The sequence below is a fragment of the Lepidochelys kempii genome, chromosome 10 (genome assembly GCF_965140265.1).
Source record: "Lepidochelys kempii isolate rLepKem1 chromosome 10, rLepKem1.hap2, whole genome shotgun sequence".
In the NCBI taxonomy this organism is placed as follows: Eukaryota; Metazoa; Chordata; order Testudines; family Cheloniidae; genus Lepidochelys; species Lepidochelys kempii.
The window spans coordinates 39,322,154-39,343,994 of record NC_133265.1 but is presented as its reverse complement, the minus strand read 5'-3'; the positions used below and the strand labels follow the sequence as shown (position 1 = coordinate 39,343,994).

The 21,841-nt window shown below is 45.3% G+C and overlaps 1 protein-coding gene across 1 annotated transcript in view; it reads right to left on the bottom strand.

Moving 5' to 3' along the window:
- Window positions 1-20,720: 20,720 nt before the first annotated feature.
- The window catches only part of FBXL16 (F-box and leucine rich repeat protein 16), a 104,368-nt gene continuing 103,247 nt past the window's right edge, over window positions 20,721-21,841 (bottom strand). Inside the window, exon 7 of the mRNA XM_073363062.1 lies at window positions 20,721-21,405. Within this exon, the coding sequence (XP_073219163.1) occupies window positions 21,394-21,405 (12 nt within the window). The 3' untranslated portion in view covers window positions 20,721-21,393. The remainder of the gene's footprint in view (window positions 21,406-21,841) is intronic.

The window sequence follows — 21,841 nt, the reverse complement described above, 5'->3', positions numbered from 1 at the left end:
CCAGCCCCTGAGCTCCTGGCCCAAGAGGCTAGCCCCTGGACCCTCTCCTGCTGTACCCCCTCCTCCGCAGCCACGCCGCCGCGCGGGCAGCACTCTGAGCAGCATGGTAAGGGGTCTGGGGCCAGGGGGTTGGATAAGTGGCAGGAAGTCCTGGGGGGCAGTCAGGGAGCAGGGGGCGGTTGGATAGGGGGTGGGGTCCTGGGGGGGATGGTTAGGGGTGGGAAGTCCCGGGAGGGGGTGGTCAGGGGATGGGAAACAGGAGGCAGTTAGATAGGGCAGAGGTCCTGGCAGGGGCGGGAGCAGTGGGGGTTAGATAGGGGGTGGAGTCTGGGGGGGCGGTTAAGGGCAGGGGTCCTGGGAGGGGGCTGTCAGGGGACAAGGAGTGGGGGGGGGGGTTGGATGGATGGAGGTTTTTGAGGGGGGTGGGAAGTGGGAGGGGGCAGATAGGGGGCGGGGGCCAGGCTGTTTGGGGAGGCACAGCCTTTCCTACCTGGCCCTCCATACAGTTTCGCACCCCAGTGTGGCCCTCGGGTCAAAAAGTTTGCCCACCCCTGCACTAGGCCCTGGACTGAGGGCATCAAACCCATTTCACTCAGGGCCACCAGACAGCCAACCGTAGTTGAGAGAGTGACCCCGAGGCAACAGGCTCCGTATCTCATTAGCAGAGCCCAGAGTCAAGCAGTTTTCTTCCCATCTCTACTTCGTAAGATCTTCTCATTTCACACCATCCCTCAAGCACTGGCCCCCATCTGCCCCCATTCATATACTCCTCCCTTCCCATTTCAGGTGGCTGCCACCTTCCCCCATCTGCATCCTCCTCCTTTGCCATCCCAGGTAACTACCACCTTCCCCCAAGTGTATCCTCCCTTCCCATCCTGGGTGTCCACCACATGCCCCTGTCCATATCCTCCTCCCTTCCCATCCCTACATTGGCAGGTCACAGTGGTCCCATCATGGTGTGTTCTGCACCCAAAACAAGCATCACTGCTCTGTCTGTTAACTGACCAGGACTAACCAAGGAGCAGTTGACATAGGAGCTGCATTCCAAGATTTACCCACTACCCATCTTCACCCCTTTCAGAAGGGCCCCTGTGCTTCCCCAATATGGCCTCTGGCAGACATTTCTGGCACGCCAGGCCTCAGCTCATCTGTCCCACATTAACCACTGAGTGATGGAACCAGCTCTGGAAACACGTCAATTCTTTCATTCTTAAAGCTCTCATCATGGCAGCAGTGATGTTCTCAGGGTAGAATTCCTCACCTAGAAGGTTACTGAAGAGGCCTTGGAACAAGAATTACCACCCAGCTGCATTGGGCAGCAGCACACCATATGCTCCCTCCTGTGTTCCCCTTATCTCCACAACATCACTAGTCCTTCCTAGATCCATCTGTGCAGACCTGGGGAGAGGGCAGCAAATGGGACCAAACATCGCTCCACCACAGTGCAAACAGGACCAAATGGCACTTTGTAAATCAGCTGATAATTCCTATCCAACATCCAGAGTTCTGAACACAGCACATCAGTTATACCTGGTTTGTCAATATCACTCTCTCCTACCCAAGCCTTCTTGGGCTGCTCTGATGAGCCAGGAGATTTACCGCCCTATTCAACACACCCTATAGATGATTTGCCTCCCCACAGGCAAAAAGATCACATGCCAAAATAGGCCCTGTTAAGGGATGCTCCAGCTCTCTTAGGGGCCCTCTTTTAAGTATTTTATGGGGAGAAGGTTTCTGATAGGTTCTTTCATTTAGCAGCCAAAAGCATAACGTGATCCAATGGCCGGAAGCTGAAGCTGGACAAATTCAGATGAGAAATAAGATGCACTGAAAGTCACTAAGCACTGGAACAATATGCTGATGGATGTGTTGGACTGCCCACCACTTGGAGCCTCTAAATCCAGGCGAAGTGTGCTTCAGCTCAAACACAGGTTATTGGCTAAGCTACCTGTGAATTTTTCGACTAGACTAGACATTTTTGGTCAGAGAATACCAATTAGTCAAAACCAGACCTTTTGCAGAAAGTTTGGATTAAATTTTCATCGGGAAGGTGCCTCTGGTCTAGGATGGAATTTCTGGTAAAAATGAGGGTCGGAGTCATTCCAGACCAGCCAATCCCAGTGGCTAGGGCAGTCAGCAGCATGTGGGTCAAGTCCCTATTCTACCTCATGCAGAGCAGGGATTTGCTCCCAGCATATCCTAGGGCTGCTACTTTCACATAGATCTCCATTTTGTTCCAATGCAAAATGAAAAAAAATTTGCAAACCTTGAAATTTTTCACACATCCTTGTTTTCCATCCAGTCCTAGTTACAGGGTTTGGTGCAGGACTCGCTGGAGTAGGTTCCCTGGCCTATGCTATTCAGGAAGTCAGAGGAGATGATCATAATGGTCCCTTCTGACCTTAAAACTTATTAATAATATTTCTAAAGGGGTGTGTGTGAACATTACTATCACCATTTTAGAGGCGGAGAGACTGAGGCACCAAGGGATTAACCATGGCTTGCCCAAGATCAATGGCAGAGCTAGGGACAGCATCTAAAAAGCCTGACTCCTAATCCATTGCTCTACCTACTAGACCACATTGCTCCTCCTCCCCCCATCTGCCTGCCCTATGTTATAGGAATGAATTCCCTACACACCAATCCAACTAACAGTCAGTGAAGATCCTGAGAGAGGAATAAACCAGTGGAAAGGGAGCAGGGAATCATTACGGCAAAATGAGGGCATGGAAACAGACTGGATTTATCAATGCACGCTTTCCTGAGGGACTGGAGCTGAAGAGATCTCGCTCCCGCTGGCATAACTCCAGCTAAGCCACTGGTGTTTCATATGGGCGAGAACAGCCTTTGGCCTGTTGTGTTTCTCTAAGAAGAGTCCCACTGAGTGAAGAGCTCTACCTCTCCCCCTGCAAGGCCCCCAGCCTGCTGTGCATGGAAGCACTCAGAAGACAAACAGGAAGATGATAACGTTGCCATGGTTTGGAGTTCGGGCCCAGGGGCAAGGGCACACTCCAGAGCCCTATCTCAGGAATGGATGAAACAAAAACAACAGCCAGCTGCATTAGCCAAGAGCAGCGTGTGCTCTGGCCAAGGTTAGAGCTGGGGAGAGCACAGGCTCAGGGAGTCCACTGCCACAGCACACACAGCTGCAGGCTGCAGTGAGGCAGAGAGGTTGATTGCTGCCTGGCATTCCAGATCTAACAGTGCTACCAAACATACAGAACATAGCTGCTGGGCCTCCCGGAGATCCAGCTGGGCCTAGGTACAGCACACTTCTGGTCTGTCAAGGCTCCCTGCTACGTACAGGTAGACCATACCTGAGCTGCCACACTTCGTTGACATGGTCTGAGTCTTGGTCACCTTTCTGCTGATGAACGTGTCAGCTGCATTCAGGCAGATCACACCTGCCATGCTGTGTCCATACATGCCCAGGGACAATGTACCTGATCTGTTGATGAACATGCCAGCTGCGTAGTAGGTCTCTTATCCATCCTATTGGGAGCCAACACACTCCCATACACAAAATATGACCCCAGACTTCAAGGAGCCCTTGGGTGACTGCCTTTCTGGCTGATGAGTGGTTTGACCTTGTGACCTAAGCAAGAGGCGCCTCAGCCTACAGGCTAAATCTGCTGCTGCAGTACAAGTCAAGCAACAGCACACTGCTCCCGAGACACCTACATTTAGTGTCAGCTCAGTGCAGCTTTTCAGGCACATCTCTTGGCTCTTCTGCCACCCTTCAGGGAGGCATCAGACATGCCACAGGGCACACAGGTTGTGGGAGAAAATGCAGCAGGAATAACAAGGAAATAAAACAAATTCAGATCCTTTCAAACATCTGCCTCAGAGGCAACACTATTCTGAACAGAATTCCAATAGAACAGGAGCTAACAATGGGGTGATATGTACTCTGCACACTGGATGGCTTCTGACACTGCACCCAGCAGTTGCTAGTAAAAGGGCAGTAACTGCTAAGGGTTCCCACAGCTCTTTTCTACTTTAAGTAGAAGGAAAGACTGTGGCCACTCTGATGCTGCAGTGCTAGGAACGGCTGGCAAATGCTGATTTGTCCCTTGAGCCCTTTGTCTCCCCATATCCTCTGGAGCTCTCACGATGGTTGAGGGGCAGCTGCTTGACCATGAGCCACCAGAAATGGGAAAACCCTTGGAGTAAGTTAAAATGACTGGACAATGAAGTTTGAGCTATGGCCAGTATATCCCACTGTCATGCACTTCCTTGTTCCACAGCACACGAGCTTTCTATTCTTAACATCAACTCTGGCTGATATCAGCTACATACTGGCAGTGCTAAAGGGCATGCAGCAAAATCCTTCTCTCCTAATGGGAGAGGTAAGATCTCGCCCAGTGTAAACCAAGAGTAACTCAATTAAGAATCAGGCCCCAGAGGTGTCCATCTTCAGAGAGTGAGAGACAGAGCCCATGTAACTTGAGAAGCAGCTTCCTGAATCTCAATCCTCTCTCTTATTCCCTGGCAAAGTGACAGATACACGGGTGGAGTGGTAAATAATCACAGGTGTTCATAGATTCTAAGGCCCTAAGGGACTACTGTGATTATCTAGTCTGCCCTCCTGTATAAGACCGTCCAGAGAACTGCCCCAAAGTAATCCCTTCTGAACTAGAGCATGTCTTTAAAGAACCCATTCAATCTTAATAAGTTGTTCTGGTGGTTAATTATCCTCAGTGTTAAAAATTTACACCTGATTTCCAATCTGAATTTGTCTTAGCTTCAACTTCCAGCCAGGGATCAGTCAGTTCTATAGACTAATCTGCATCATTTGGTAAGGGCTGCTCATTTGAACACCATATGTTTTAACACAGCCAAATACAAAGTCATACTTTTAGAAACAAAGACTGAAGGTCACATTTAGAAGATGGGTGACTGTATCCTGGAACATTGTGACTCTGAAAAGCATTTGGGGGCATGGTAGACAGCCAACCGAACATGAGCTCTCAGTGAAATGTTGTGGCTAAGAGGGCAAACATGATTCTTGGCTGTATATGCAGGGACATATCAAGTAGGAGTATGAAGCTGGAATTACCTCTGTGTATTGCATTAGTGAGCCCATTACTGGAGACTGTGTCCAGTTCTGGTGTCCACACTTCAAAAAGGATGTTGAAAAATTGGAAAGGGCTCAGAAGAGAGCTACAAGAAAGATTCAAAGTCTGGAAACCCTGCTATAGAATGAGAGCCTCAAGAAGCTCAATCTATTTAGTTTATCCAAGAGAAGGTTAACAGATGACTTGAGCACAGTCTACCTCCATGGTGAAGAGATTAACTTGGCAGGAAAAGACATAATGAGATCCAATGGTTGGAAGCTAAAGAGAGACAAATTCAGACTAGGGTGCACATTTTTAACAGTGAGGGTGATTAACCATGTGAGGCATTCTCCATCGCCTGCAGTCCTTAAAGCTAGACTGGATCTCTTTCTAAAAGAGATGCTATAGCTCCAATTGAAGTCATGGGTTTGATGCAGAAATTACTGGGTGAGGTTATGTGGCCTGTGTTATGCAGGAAGCCAGAGTCGATTATCATAATGACTTTAAAATCTATGAAGCTATAACCTTGGCAGGCCATTGTATTTGCTCCAGTTAAATAGTTTGTGGCACTGATGGAATAAGGTGAGGAGACAACATGTTGTGCCAGACATACAAGCAGATGCCTTTACAGGAGAAAGCAGTCACGTCTGATTTGAAAGGGGGTCAGCCCCTCCAGCAACTGCCACAACTGTATTGCTCGGGGCCTTGGGCAGAGACAGCCATGACAGAGCTGTCTGTGCGCCAGTACTGATGGCCTTCGGGAGAGCTGTGCATGGCTCGGAGCCTTGAGGAGACCTGCTTGTTTTTAAACAGGGGAGACTATCAGCTGGAAATTGCACAAGTCTCATTTCTCCACTTCAGTGGGGTGCCAGCCTTGCCGGTGTGCATCACGCACTGCGGGTGATTAGCACCCAGTCAGATGGATTAGCCATTCTGGGACCCATGTGCCAAAGGAGCCCCAATATTGCAACTCCCACCCTGCCACACATGCTGTCCTCCCAGGGCATTCCTTATGGGAAAGCCATATAGACTTTTGTGAAAGTAGAATGAATTAAGAATGAATTATATTGAAATTATAATTCATTAAAGAAATGCTACTTGAAGGGTTTGTTGAAATACAGTTGTCAGGAAGAGAAACATTAGGGAGTGTGAGACAAGGGGTCCTCAAACTAATTAACTTAGAGCTCCTACTGAGCTAGGAGATTGGTAAACGTTAGTATGCAAATAAGATATGTATGTATATTTGTCAGTTTCTGCTTTCTTTTGTCTCTTATGTTAAATTGGCTTTGGCTTAGCTGTATAAATAAGTTATCTTGAACCTCAGAGAAGGGCTCACATCTGGGTGCATTAGCAAGGTGCTTTGCTAATAAACAGAGTGGCCTAACAAATGATGTGAGTCCTGAATCTGACTTTGACAATTTGGAGGTTCCACCGAGATGGCAACCATCTTCACTGGGGCCGTGTGACTCCTGACCGTTCTTAGGATGGCCGTGGCAGGCTGGCACCTGGGCATTTGACCCGAGCGGTCCTCCACCAGAACGGAAGGGTGCATGACCACAGTGAAGTCTACGCCATCGAACCTGTTGGTTCCCACTCTGTTCTGGTAGGGATCCCGGGATCTGACATCAGGAATCTGGTCAGGTAATTATTTCTGTGTTTTGTCCGGACTGAGGACTGTCTTGTCTCTGTATCTATCCTTCCTCCCTGTGGTGTGTTTGAGTCTGGGCACCGTCTCCGTCTGGGGATCGGCTGACCAAAGGGTTCCTGTCCCCACGATCTGAGTGAGTGAAATCTGCGCAATTGCAGCCGCACCGTGCCTTGGGTAAAACCCTTGGTGTGAAAGCAAGGGCGATTGAGGGAGTAGCCTATGGGCTACTTTTGTGTGTTGCACCGGGCATCGCTCTGACAAACCCAACTTTCCTTCTTGTGTGATTGGTGTGTAAAGTCCTCCTGTATGGGTAACCAGACGTCTAAGTCGGGACAGTTCCCTAAAGGAACACCGGCTCAGTTTATGTATTTTAGGAAGAGTCCGGACTCCTGTAAATTTCTGGAAAAATGGTCTAGGCTAAGGGGGTCAGGTAGAGTGACTACTACCAGCACTACGCTTCTGTCCCCAGAAGCCTTTACAGCTATTCTGAGGGAAAATGGGCCCTTTTCCCACAGAAATGGTCTATAAGGGACTGCTGCAGGCGGCAGGCAGAGAGAGAATCTGATCAAAATTGTTTGACTATTGGGTAATGTAATCAAAATCACTAAAGGATGTAAGGGTGTTCTACTGGAACTTAACTGCCTCAAATGTATTAAGGGAATGTAAGATGAAAAAAAAACAAAAACAGAGCAGTGTGGAAGGGATGTTAAGGGAAAGAAAATGTGTATGTATCTGTCTGTGTGTGTGTAAATATGTAAAGTTCTAAGGACCAGATGGTTGTTTTTGTTTTAAATAATGCCACTAAATATCCATTTGACTCTTTAATTCAAAGTTGCAAAACTGACAGACCTTTTTGCTAGACACAGGTAATTAGTTGTTTGGCTTTGGGATTTGGCATTTAACCCTTAAAAGGTAACTCAATGCTTTACAAAATTTAAAATGTTTTTAAGTTGTGACTGCAGCAGGGCAGTCAAAATCAGGAGAATAAAAAAAAATTCTGGATTCTTTTTGTTTGTTTGTTTTTGTAACAAAATAGCAGATGAGAGTTGCAGTAAATAAATAAATAAATAAATAAATAAAAGACAGTGCCCTTCTGAAGCAACAGCAGGGGTGAAGAGCACAAAACAAACAAACAAACAAACAAAAAAACAATGTTAGAAACACTGAGTCTTAAAATGGCTCTGAGTCATCAGACTGTCACTTTGATAAAGGTACATGAAAACTCTGTAAGCAAAAAAAAAAAGAAATAGTTACACCTTATGTAAAAATGGATATGGATAATGTTATAGAAGTTAAACTATGGAAGGAATGTGCATTTGCCCCAGAACATGTGCAGGGTATATTGTAGAAGGGGCAAAAGAAATGCAAACATACCATGCTACTTAATTAAAATGCTATTAGGGCTCCAAAGGGAGCCACAATAGGTTGGGTTTTCTTTTTCAGATTGCTGTGTGTTTTGGAAGCAGAAGTTAAAAGTAATCAAAACTCTGGTGAAAGTTGATTGTGTCCCTTTTAAGATAGAGTCTCTGAGCTGCTGATGGCTTTAAATCCAAAAGCAGGAAGTGTCTGTGAAAATGCAAATTACCTAAATGATAAAGGAAGGAAAGAACTAGCAGCACAAAGGAGCTGCAGATAAAGGACACACCTGGTCAGCAAACAAATTGTCTAAATAAAAGGCATGGTATAACAAGATAATTTTTAATAAATTTAAAGATAATAAGTATCCCTGTAACAACGTATAGTGTGTATGATTTTTGGAAAAACCCTTTAAGGTCGTATGGTAATGATGCTTCTCAGTTATTACCTGTAAATAAAACTTAAAGCTTAACACAGCAGGAAAAACATTATAAACTTGGTCTGCTGTATAAGAAGGAAAACTCAGGGATTTAATGACTAAACAGTGGGTTAATTTCCCCATAACCCTTAAAAGATAAAAGTCATTGAAACCTGGCCTGCCTATAGAATAAAAACAGGAAAATGTGGGGGGCAATTCCTCTGTTTTTCCTGCAATTAGCAAGGAAATTTGTAAAAGAAAGTGAAAAAGAAAGTGTAAAAGAAAGAAGAGTTCCCAGAAGTCACCTACTACAGGACAGGCCCAACAAAGAAAATAACAGAACGCCACTAGCCGTCACCTTCAGCCCCCAACTAAAACCCCTCCAACGCATTATTAAGGATCTACAACCTATCCTAAAGGATGACCCAACACTCTCACAAATCTTGGGAGACAGGCCAGTCCTTGCCTACAGACAGCCCCGCAACCTGAAGCAAATACTCACCAACAACCACATACCACACAACAGAACCACTAACCCAGGAACTTATCCTTGCAACAAAGCCCGTTGCCAATTGTGCCCACATATCTATTCAGGGGACACCATCACAGGGCCTAATAACATCAGCCACACTATCAGAGGCTCGTTCACCTGCACATCCACCAATGTGATATATGCCATCATGTGCCAGCAATGCCCCTCTGCCATGTACATTGGTCAAACTGGACAGTCTCTATGTAAAAGAATAAATGGACACAAATCAGATGTCAAGAATTATAACATTCATAAACCAGTCGGAGAACACTTCAATCTCTCTGGTCACGCAGTCACAGACATGCAGGTCGCTATCTTACAACAAAAAAACTTCAAATCCAGACTCCAGCGAGAAACTGCTGAATTGGAATTCATTTGCAAATTGGATACTATTAATTTAGGCTTAAATAGAGACTGGGAGTGGCTAAGTCATTATGCAAGGTAGCCTATTTCCCCTTGTTATTTTCTACACCCCCCCCCCCACCACCACGTTCTGGTTAAACTTGGATTTATGCTGGAAATGGCCCACCTTGATTATCATGCATATTGTAAGGAGAGTGGTCAGTTTGGATGAGCTATTGCCAGCAGGAGAGTGAGTTTGTGTGTGTATGGGGGTGGGGGGGTGAGAAAACCTGGATTTGTGCTGGAAATGGCCCACCTTGATTATCATGCACATTGTAAGGAGAGTGGTGAGTTTGGATGAGCTATTGCCAGCAGGAGAGTGAGTTTGTGTGTGTATGGGGGTGGGCGGGTGAGAAAACCTGGATTTGTGCTGGAAATGGCCCACCTTGATTATCATGCACATTGTAGGGAGATTTCAGAGTAACAGCCGTGTTAGTCTGTATTCGCAAAAAGAAAAGGAGTACTTGTGGCACCTTAGAGACTAACCAATTTATTTGAGCATGAGCTTTCGTGAGCTGCTCACGAAAGCTCATGCTCAAATAAATTGGTTAGTCTCTAAGGTGCCACAAATACTCCTTTTCTTTTTGTGTTCTGGGTTGTAATTGCGAGTTTGTGTGTGTATGGGGGTGGGGGGGATGTGAGAAAACCTGGATTTGTGCTGGAAATGGCCGACCTTAATTATGCACATTGTAGGGAGAATGGTCACTTTGGATGAGCTATTACCAGCAGGATAGTGAGTTTGTGTGTGTGGTTTTTGGGAGGGAGGTGAGAGGGTGAGAGAACCTGGATTTGTGCAGGAAATGGCCCAACTTGATTATCATGCACATTGTGTAAAGAGTTGTCACTTTGGATGGGCTATCACCAGCAGGAGAGTGAATTTGTGTGTGGGGGTGGAGGGTGAGAAAACCTGGATTTGTGCTGGAAATGGCCCACCTGATGATCACTTTAGATAAGCTATTACCAGCTGGACAGTGGGGTGGGAGGAGGTATTTTTTCATATTCTCTGTGTATATATAAAGTCTGCTACAGTTTCCACGGCATGCATTCAATGAAGTGAGCTGTAGCTCACGAAAGCTCATATTCAAATAAATTGGTTAGTCTCTAAGGTGCCACAAGTACTCCTTTTCTTTTTGCAAATACAGACTAACACGGCTGTTACTCTGAAACCTGTCATTGAGATTGCTGCAGTTGTAGAACTGATCAATGAAATTGTTTTTGTTTGGTCACTTTATTAATATAACTGCATAAGCAAAGTTTTATGAATGAAACAACGTTCATTCATAAAGCTGGTTACCCCAATAAATGGCTAATTGAGTTTCACTTTCAATCCAATTGCTGCTTAAATCGCTGAAACTTGCACTGTTACAACATTGTAACTTCTGCTCACTGTCTGTCATACATTATACTTGTCTATATTGTAACTTCTGTTCACTGTTTGCCATTCCTTACACTTGTTCATACTGTAACTCAAACTCCATTTTAACTTGTCCCAAACTCCATTTTAAAATGCTCACTCCATTTTGTAAAAGCTTGCTGCAACCTTCATTTTTGCAAAACCCTGCTGTAATCTTATTAGTTTAGTTCAGATGTGTGAATGAGGTATGTATGGATGATGGAATCAACCTCCAGCCCCAGCCTGTCCTGATGAAATAAAGTGGTGTAAACACCCAACAGTTGAAGATGCAGACAACAGCTCTGACAAAGTAAGAGGAGTCCACCCTCAAAAGAAAAGAACAAAAGTGCAATTGAAGAAACATTAAAGCCAGGTCCTAGGCTGAAAGTCATGTCTGTAATTGACGGGTGATCAATCACACCGAACCCAGAGGCAGCGTGACACAGCAAGACCTATAGACTCTGGATTCAAACTAAAGCCTACAAAAAGGATGGGTGAGATGGAAGACTTTGGAGGGTAACATTCTGCTGCCAACATGGAAAGGCATCGGTGCATGTCCAACAGAGACCCGGCTCTTCCTTGTGCCTGGCTTTCCTGGCCAGCTAGCCACCACAAGCTATGAACCCAAGCCACAAACTCAAGCTATATTCAGGACTGGTAACTATACAGCAGCTGCAGAACCTGTGTGTGTGTATGAACGAACGTGTGACTGAATGTGAAACTGAATGAAATGTTATAGCTATAACTGACTGCCTACTACGATTCTTTTTGTATTCACAATAAATGTGACATTTTGTCTTATCCCCTTTAATAAGATCCTGCTGGTTTTTATTTTATTGGTATAACACAGTGTGGCTTTTCAAAGAGGAGAGTCTTGCAACACACTAGGAATAATGACAGGCTTTGGCGTGGTCTTCCTCTGTGTGCTTATTCAGCAGTTGAACAACTCAGTGGAGAAAGCCTCACCAAGGACTCCACATTGGGCACTGTCATCTGCATTGTTCCAAGGGAGAACAGCTGTCTCAGTGAGATCAGGATGGAGAGGAGGTCTCTGATGCAGCTGGTCCCTGGCCATTCAAGTCCATGGCCTTGAATTGGCACTGAAAGCAGATGTTGATCCACTGGAGAGCAAGGAACCCTGGTGTGAAGAGTCCTGTGCTTCCCTTCCTTAACTAAGGAGATGGGCTCTGCCTTCTGCACAAACTGGAGATTCAGCGTGGTTTCCATATGTAGGCCCAGCTACAGCACAGTGAGTTATCATAGTCCAGCCTGGAGGAGACCAAGGCACAGTCCCCATGGCTGGATCCTTGTTGCAGAGCAAGGGGCATCATTCTCTGCCAAGCGGAAGCAGCTACGATGTTGGACAGGATTAGTGATGATGGGCCCGAGACCCACACTTAGGGTAGGAGGGTGAAGCACTTTGATGGCAGAAGAGGTCAACATTTTGGCAGCTCTTTGGAGCATTTCCTCATTCCCCCTGCACCACTGCAACCTTCCCTGCAGTCCATTTGAGCTCGCTGCTCTCTGTGCAGGTGCTAATCTCTTATAGACAATTTGCACGCCTCACACAGGTGACATCTCTATTAATCTCTCATATACCATGGCGATGAGGGCCACACAACCCCATGGAGGTGCCAAGAAGGAGCTATAGAGCTACAGAACTGTGTGTCACCATGATATTGCTCACAGCAAAGCCCACAGGATCTCACCTCCTCTCCAAGAGGCCTCAGAAAGGAAGGGAAGAGAGACTAGACAACACTGAATGGAAACTAATGCATGGTTGAATACTGAATGCGACTGCAGCATACCCCGTTGGACTCCTCCAGCAGGTCAGTGCCTAGTGGAACATTTCCTACAGATGCCCCAGGCCATCCACCCAAAACTTTGCATAGAGGACAGGACAAGCTGGGTCTGCAGCAGCACTGGCACAGTTGTGTGAGGGAATTATAGACATTTAGGCTAACCCCGTACCAAGATGCAGGATTTATTGTGTCTGAACCATCCAAGACAGATGGCTATCCAGTCTTTTGAAAACTTTCAGCGAATAAGCTTTTATGACCTCCCTAGGCATCTGTTCCATGGTCCTACTGTGCTTACAGCTAGGAAGTTTTTCCTCAGATTTAATCTATATCTGCTAGGCTGTAGTTCGAACCCATTGTCTCTTGTCCTGCCCTCTGTGGTAAAAGAGACCAACTTTTCTCCACCTTTTTAATGGCAGCCTTTCTAGTATTTGAAGGCCGCTATTATATTCCCCCTCAATCTCCTCTTTTCCAAACTGAACATACCCAGTTTCTTCAGCCTTTGCTCATATGGCTTGTGTTCCATCCCTCTGATCATCTTTGTCACTCTCCTTTGGATCCTTTCCAGTTTCTCTACATCCTTTCTATATATTGGCGACCAAAGTTGGACACAGTACTCCAGCTGAGGCCTAACCAGCATTGAGTAGAGTGGCACTATCACTCCTGTAACTTGCATGATATGCCTCTGTTAATACAACTGAAAATTGCATTTGCTGTTTTTGCAACTGCATCACAACTCCCAGATCCTTCTCAAAAGTGCTGCTGCCAAGCCCCATTCTGTATTTGTGCATTTGGTTTTTTCCCCTAAATGTAGCACCTTACATGTGTCTTTGCTGAATTTCATTTTGTTGTCTATAGTCCAGTTCTCCAATTTGTCAAGATTTGCTGAATTTTAGCCCTATCCTACAAAGTATTAGCAAGTATTGGTATCCTCCAGCTTTGCGTCATGTGCAAATTTGATCAGTATGCACTCTATACCTACATCCAGGTCATTAATAAAAATGTTGAAGAACTCTGGACCCAGAGTTGGGACCTCTTGGACCCCCACTTGGGACATCCCTCCAATCCGACATCATTCCATTAATAGTTACTCTTTGTTTGCCTTTTTTAACCAAGTATGTATCCACTTAACAGGGCTGCCACATCAGGCCCTGCAGCAGCATTGGCGAAGCTGTGGGGATGTCTTTAAGGCTGTGATTCCCAAGGCAGAGGCAGCACGGGGACAGCTGTGTGCACTCTTCGTAGATCAGGGGTTCTCAAAAAATTTTTGGTGGCCTCAGAGTGCAGCCACCAACTCTTGCTCATGGCCGCACTGACACTTTTTCCTAAAATACTTAAATAACTTTCGGAAAAACAAAAAGCTATGCATGGACACACACCCAAATCATTGTAATTTATTTATGTAGGGTTTTTTTCCATACTCAGTAATAAAAATAATACTGTGAAAAATGATATTTGTATGTTTGTTAATATCACTTTTCACAGCAAGGCCTGGCAAGTTAAGACTTGGATGGAGGAATGGGGGGTGAGGCAGCAGTGACCAAGGAAGATGGATGGAGGGGTGGGTGAGGCAGCAGAGGCCAGGGGCAATGTATGGGGGGCCCCGCCATCGCGTGATTGGGTGTGTGGGTCAGCGCCTGGGGTTGGAGGTCAGTGCCCTGGGCCAGCACCCCCTGAAGCCTAGTATTGATGCCTGCAGCTGTGTGGCCAGGGCTGGGGTTTTGCGCCCAGGGCTGGGGATCAGCACCCGCTACCATGCAGCTGGGGGTCAGCATCTGGAGCCAGCACCCAGTCCTGGTCCATGCCTGATGCTGCACAGCCAGGGCTAGGAGTCAATGTCCTGGGCCAGCACCCACAGGAGCCTTGGGCTGACACCTGCTGCTGCGTGACTGGGGCTGGGGATCTGCACCTGGGGTTGGGGATCAGAGTCCATGGCCAGCATCTGCCAGAACCCAGAGTTGACATCCAGGAGCAGTGCCCGGGGGTAGTGGCCAGGTCTGGGGGTTAGAGTATGCAGCCAGGGGTCGGCTGCCACCAGTGTTGGGGGCTGGCATTTGGGATCTGCATCCAGAGCCAGCACCTGCCAGAGCCCAAGGCCAGTGCCGGGGATCTGCACCCAGGGCCAGCAGTTGCAGCTGGGGATCTTCACCCAGGGCTGCCAGCCACTGGAACCCCAGGGTTGGCACCTAGGGTCAGTGGCCAGGGCTGGGGATTGGAGTGCGTGGACAGGGGTCAGTTCTCAGGGCCAACAGCCGCCACCAGGATTAGGGGTCGGTACCACACAGCAAGAGCCAGGGATCAGAGCCCGCTGCTGCATAGCCAGGGGTTGGAGTCTGAAGCCCCATGGCTGAAGGCCAAGATTGCATGGCCAGAGCTGGGGGGTCAGCATCTGAAACCCCATGGCCAGAGCTGGGTATTGGGGCCTGAAGCCCCATGGATGGAGCCCTGGTCTGCAGCCAGGTTCCCTAAGTCCCCACTGCCCAACCACCTCAGAGCTGAAGTCCACGAAGCCCCCGTCCCTCCCCAGTTAGAGAACTCACTTTCTCCTTCAGTGTTGTGCCCCATCTGCCTCTGGAGACATGCAGAGCAGTGCATCCAGGAGAAACAGGGAGGGAGGGGGAGGAGCCAATGCGTTCCCTACTCCACATCACCGCTTAGGAAGTTGTTGTGGCCAAATGCGGCCATGATGGCCGCATTTGAGAAATGCTGTCCTAGATGCACCCAGGGCTAAAACCCTTCACTTTTCTGGTCCCAGTCCTCACAAAATATCAGTCTCCCCATAGTGAACAGAGGGGCCCAGCCCAGTGATTCCCCCAGTTTCTGAATCTGAGCAGCCTTGGGAGCTTTGGGGCTTGAGGATCATCCTGTTGGTCCCTTGTGAGTCTCCCAGCCCTCCCAGTCCATTTCACTCCTGTTTCTCTCAGAGCATCACCTGTGAGACAGCGCCAGATGGGTGCCTGAATAATAAACTCCATTTGCTCCCTGCCTGAGCCGCCACTGGGAACCCCACTGTGATTGCTTCAAGCTCTACTTGAAGGACATAAAGTTTGCAGGCAAAAGGCAGTGTGTTTTACATGCACAGCCTAGCTCATCTGGCTGGGGATTGAAACTCAGTTCAGATGGAGAATCCCTGCACTGACATCCCCCTCCTGGACTCTTCTCCCAACAAACCCCAAACTCCTTGATCTTTCTTCCCTTGGCCCCCAAGCAGACTCTCCTGCAGGCCCTTACCCCAGAGAGAAGCACAGCACACTGCTGGGTAAACAGGTGCAACCTCATTCACAGTAATGGTGTTATGCCTGCTAAAGCCAGCCGTGAATTTAGTTCAGATTCTCTACTGATTCCTGCTCCCCCCACACCCTCTCTCTGATCCCTGCTTCCCCACTCCAGAACTTCTCTCACCCTCTGATTTCTGCTCCCCCAAGCCCCTTTCTGATTTCTTTTCTTCCCAGATACCGCCCCCCTCTGTTCTCTGCTCCCCTGACCCCTCTTTCTTTGCTTCCTTCAGACCTCCTCTCTAATCTCTGATCCCCCAGACGCCATGTGGCACTGCACCCCATATTTTTCAGAGTGATATTATTATGATATGATTATGACATAATTATGATGCAGTTTGTACAAGATAAATCATGTGAGATGTCATTGGAAAAGTTTTGATTTGCTGAATATGATTATCGTATTTGTATGCATGTATTATTTTTGTATCTAAAGTTATGAATATTGAATATGTATTTGTATTTCAAATGTAGTTACACCTGTGTAATGCCCACTAGACAAGATGCTTTCAGTCTAGATAGCTGGTTGGAAAGGGCCTACTGAGGGCAATGAGCCATTAGGGAGAACAAAAGGCTTTAGGAGAAGCTTATCTCCCACCTGGTGAGCCTTCCTGAGAACTCCACAGACAACCTGTGAGTGATGGCTGCTATGACTGTACAAGGATATGTGACCAGGCCACATGATGCTGGATTCCATCTTGGGATGTCAGTATTTTTCCACAGATTGGTCTGGGATCCAAGCTTATATGCAAAAGCTATATAAGGCAGGGGAGTGACATCATCAGGGTTTTTCACTCCCCATACAAGAAGACTCCTGGAAACACCTGAGGAACAAAGACTGAACTGGGGGAAGTGCTGCGCCCATGCTAAAGGGATTTCTAGCCTACGCATGAAGACCTGAGAAACCCAAGTTGTAAAGCTAATGCAGCTTGTGCCTTAAGAATCTGTAGCCTGCTCGTACCATCAATTAGGGTGAGAATCTGCTATTCATAGCTAATCTATTTAGTATATTAAGTTTAGTTTGCATTTTTTGTTTATTTGCTAGGTAATCTGCTTTGATCTGTTTGCTATCCCTTATAATCACTTAAAATCTATTTTTTGTAGTTAATAAACTTGTTTTATGTTTTAATCCAAAGCAGTGAGCTTTGACTGGAGTGCTTGGGGAAAATCTTTGCTTGGTTACCACAAGTGTGCATTATTTTCTTCACATTGAGGGAGAGGCGGACCGGGTATTAAACCCATATACTGGCCAGATTTGACCAGGGCAGGATGGTACTGCTCTGGGGTCCCAGGCTCGGAAGCTGGTGGTTATAGAGCCTGCGTGTAACTGCAGCTGGGTGCGTCCCTACCTGTGTGAATGCTGGTGAAAGTGCAGGCTGGAGGGCTTTGCAGCTTGACACAGCAGCACAGTGTGAGAGGGAGCCCAGGCTGGTGGGTCAGGGGACTCAGTGGTACCCCAATTCCAGGTGGCACCCCGGGGGAACCTGTCACACCCATTTCTTCTCTGCTGCCCCCAGAACCTCTTTCTCCTCTGCTTCCCCCAGATTCCTCCCTATGAACTTTGCTCCCCATCCCTTCTCTCTGTGATCTCTGCTCACCCATCCCCTCTCTCTCTGTTCTTGGCTCCCCCAGTTCCCTGTCTCTGATCTTTGCTCCCACAATCCCCTCGCTCTTATCTCTGCTCCCCCCACATCCTCTCTATGATTTCTGCTCCCCCCACATCCCCTCTCTGATCTCTGCTTCCCACACATCCTCTCTCTATGATCTCTGCCACCCAGACCCCACCTCTCATGGACCTCTGCTTCCCCTGACTCCCCCTGTCCCCTTTCTCCCCTTGTACTTTCCCATACTCCCCAGATGGATAATACTTGCTGGTTTCATCATAAGAACATGAACATAAGAACGGCCATACTGGGTCAGACCAAGGGTCCATCAAGCCCAGTATCCTGTCCTCTGACAGTGGCCACTGACAGGTCCCCAAAGGGAATGAACAGACAGGTTATCATCAAGTGATCCATGCCCTGTCACCCAATCCCAGCTTCTGGCAAACAGAGGCTAGGGACACCGTTCCTGTCCATCCTGGCTAATAGCCATTGATGGACCTATCTTCCATTAATCTATCTAGCTCCCTTTTGAACCCCGTTATAGTATTGGCCTTCACAACACCCTCTGGCAAGGAGTTCCAGAGGCTAACAGTGCATTGCTTGAAAAAATACTTTCTTGTGTTTGTTTTAAACCTGCTACCTATTAATTTCATTTGGTGGCCACTTGTTCTTGTATTATGAGAAGAAGTAAATAACACTTCCTTATTTACTTTCTCTATACCACTCATGCTCCCAGCTAAAAAACAAAGAATGTGTGCTTTAAAAATCTCCTTCTGAGATCTTTGCTTCTGTTTAAAATTTATTCCACCGCTATCAGTATGTCAGGGTTCCCCCACGTACTCTGAACTCTGATATACAGACGGGGGGACCCGCACAGAAGATCCCCAAAGCTGCCAACTTATGTTAAATTCTGCCACCTTATGTTAAAATTTCCCCAGAGACAAGTTCTTTTCCTTTTCCTTGGATGGTACTGCTTCCACCACTAAATGATTAACACAAAAATTCAAGGAAGGGCCACTTTGAAGCACTATCTCCCCAAAATATCCCTTCAAACCCTTTCCTAGGGAGGCTTGAGAATACTATACCAACCAATTGCCTTAGCAATGTGAGCAGAGACCACATCCTTTGTTTTCAGGGCACTGAAATCAATCAGGTTCTTAAAAGAAGTACTTTATAAAAAAAATCACATCTGTAAAATCACAATGGAAAGTAATTTTAGAGGGTAATAAAAAGATTTTAAACATAGACAATTCCCTTCTGGGTTCAGCTTCACACTTACAAACACAGAAATAAGGAAAATTCACAGACCAAAACAAAAGATAAGAACGCGTTTACTTGCCCTACTTAGTTCTGTGGTTTTAAATGGATTATTCCAGGTATATTTTCAGGAGATGTTATACTGTTTAACCCTTTACAAGTAAGGCAATCCACTACAGCTACCAAGGAAGGATTTTATGTTACTGCATAGATAAAGGCTGCTATCCCCCCTTATATTGAGGAGATCCCATCATGGGGCCCTTTTGTCCCCATCCGATGAAGTGAGCTGTAGCTCACAAAAGCTTATGCTCAGATAAATTGGTTAGTCTCTAAGGTGCCACAAGTACTCCTTTTCTTTTTGCGAATACAGACTAACACGGCTGTTACTCTGAAACCTCCATACACACTGCCGCCAAATCACTGTGCTCCCCTCAGGGCATCATGAATAGAGGGGGGGGCCTAACTAGAAGGACCAATGAGAAATATAGTTCATATACATAGTTCATATGCACGTCCATCACAACTTGTGTTCCATTCTACTGATGAAGTGTGCTGTAGCCCACGAAACCTAATGCGCAAATACACAAATCAAAATTCATGACTGATGATTTCAGATGACAACTTTCTCTGAGAACCTTCATACTAAATAGGTTGAATTTCTCTAATTACCTTCTGAAAGAGATCGACTCTTAGAAATTAAAAACAAAGCAAAACTTATTGCTGGTGGTAAAGTTCTCAAGGAATCTTGATCCTATTGTACTTATACTTCTGTACTCATAATTTCCAAGCGATAGGTTGTTGAAAATAAGAAACAAAAGACTTTTATCACTGAATATCGCTTGTGACAAATTTCCCATGGAATCTTCGTCTTAAAGACCTTCATTTCGGTCCAGATCATTTGGAAGAGAATGGACAACGTGAAAATTATTTTTAAAAAGTTAAACTCGATTTTCCGATTGCTCGGAAAAACTTTCTCTTTGAATCATTTTAAAGCAATTAGGATACTGTCCTGAGCCTTAGGTTAGTTGAAAAGCTCATCACTGATAAGTTTGTGACAACTGTCAGAGGGACGCTTCATGGTTATATAATGAGGATACTGTCCCAATCATTATTTTCACTAACCGATCTCTTCGATATGAAAAGACCAGCATCCTAACTTATTTGGAATTGAGATTCTTCGAGTAATGTGTCACCTGAAATTATGTGAAACGTGTTTTGCTTTGTCTGTGCGGACAAATATCTTCCAAATTATCAGGAAAGTACCATAACTTCTTTAAAATGAAGATTCCATGAGAAACTAGCCAGCAATGATAAATAATGAGATTTGTTTTGTAATTTTTGATCGCTGATCTCTGCCGAATAATCTCCACAGTATACTTTTGGATTTAGGAGAACGATTACCTGAGAAATTTGCCACAACCTTTGACTAAAATTTTAACTAGCAGATTTAGCCCAAAAGCTGAGGATAGAATTGCTTTATTAATGAAATAAATAAAAATTATAAATATAAATAGAATAAATAAAATAAAATAAAATTTATAAATATAAATAGAACTGCTTTATAAATGAAGATCTGAGAAATTGTTTCCCATCCATGATGAGTAATGAGTTTTAATTTGCTGGTAATTTTCACAGTCCGATCGGTCCCACACAGTATCTGAAAGGCTTTAAGATGAAGAATCAATGACAGATTTTTCATAGGCACTGATCAGTTATGTTTTCCTTTGTCAGTAATTTTTACCAAACTCCCTGCCCTCAATCTTTTATATATGAAAATTCCATGCGAGATTTGTCACAAGCAGTGATCCGTCTGTAATTGAAGAGTATCATTTTCAATTTTTATATTTTCCATTATATTAGAATCATGTAATTGTCAATATAAATATTTATTTTATTAGTATCATTTTATTATCAGAATAAAAACCAAACTGCTATAAGAAAAAAAACTGAAATCCATTTTAAAACATACTTTGTACAGAAAGCCATACCCTCAGTTTCAAGATGTATAGTTCTTTTAAAAAAACGAGCAATATATTTTCTTTAAAAAAACCCACACCCATGTTTGCACAAGCTGAGACACAAACTCTGGCACACGCAAACCCCAGCAGTTTAAAACACCAAAAAAAATTTTAACACCCACATTTATGTCTAGCTTAGACCCCTGAATCACTTACATTTAAGCGAAGTCTTTTAAGAAGATACATATCCCCATTTAAAAAACCCACACCTCTTTTCTTTTTGAAGAATAAAAAGAAAACTACTTTTAAAAACGAATTTTTAAAAACCATTTGTATAGTAAAACACTGTTACAATAAAAGACACCAATTTAAATATTACAACTATTAAAGAAAGCACATGCTTTAGGTTGTGGGGGGGCTGTCTTTAAGCGAGGACTGTCCTGTCTCCCAAGGTCTGTGCGAGTGAGGGATCGTCCTTTAGGATAGGTTCTAGGTCCTTCATGATGCGCTAGAAAGGCTTTAGTTGGCAGCTGTCAGTGGCGGCAAGCTGTGTTCTGTTACTTTGTTGGGCCTGTCTCGTAGTAGGTGACCTCTGGATACCATTCTTGTTCTGTCAATCTGTTTCTTCACTTCACCAGGTGTGTATTGTAGTTTTAAGCCTTTTCAAAATAGGTTCCAGGTACTTTAAGAAGCTTCAAAATCGTTTCTGTGGAATGAGGATAACCCAGAAGTTTTCAAACAGATTTTAAAAGTCCGTAGTTAACAGGTTTATTCACTTACCACAATTTCGAATTAACAAATACTTGAGGACTTTCAGGTACCGCTTCCCTAAGAGTCCCTTTTGTTGATCTTGGAGGGGGCCCTAGGTGGTGTTGGGGCTTCTTTGTTTGTTTTTTAAACATATTTCAGTCATGTTTAAACTTTGGAGGTTGACATTTAAATAAAATAGGTATATAACAACCATAATACCCATAGCTTTTAAATGTTTGATTGTCAGCAGAGCAAATGCATGTTCTAAGGTGTGGTGGAGATTTGTGAAGCTTGAAACATTTCACTTTTGGGTTAGATCCTTTTTTATTTTTGTAACTCTATTTTAAACTTTTAATGATTTTGAGTTGCTAGACACCTTCACCCACAGAGGT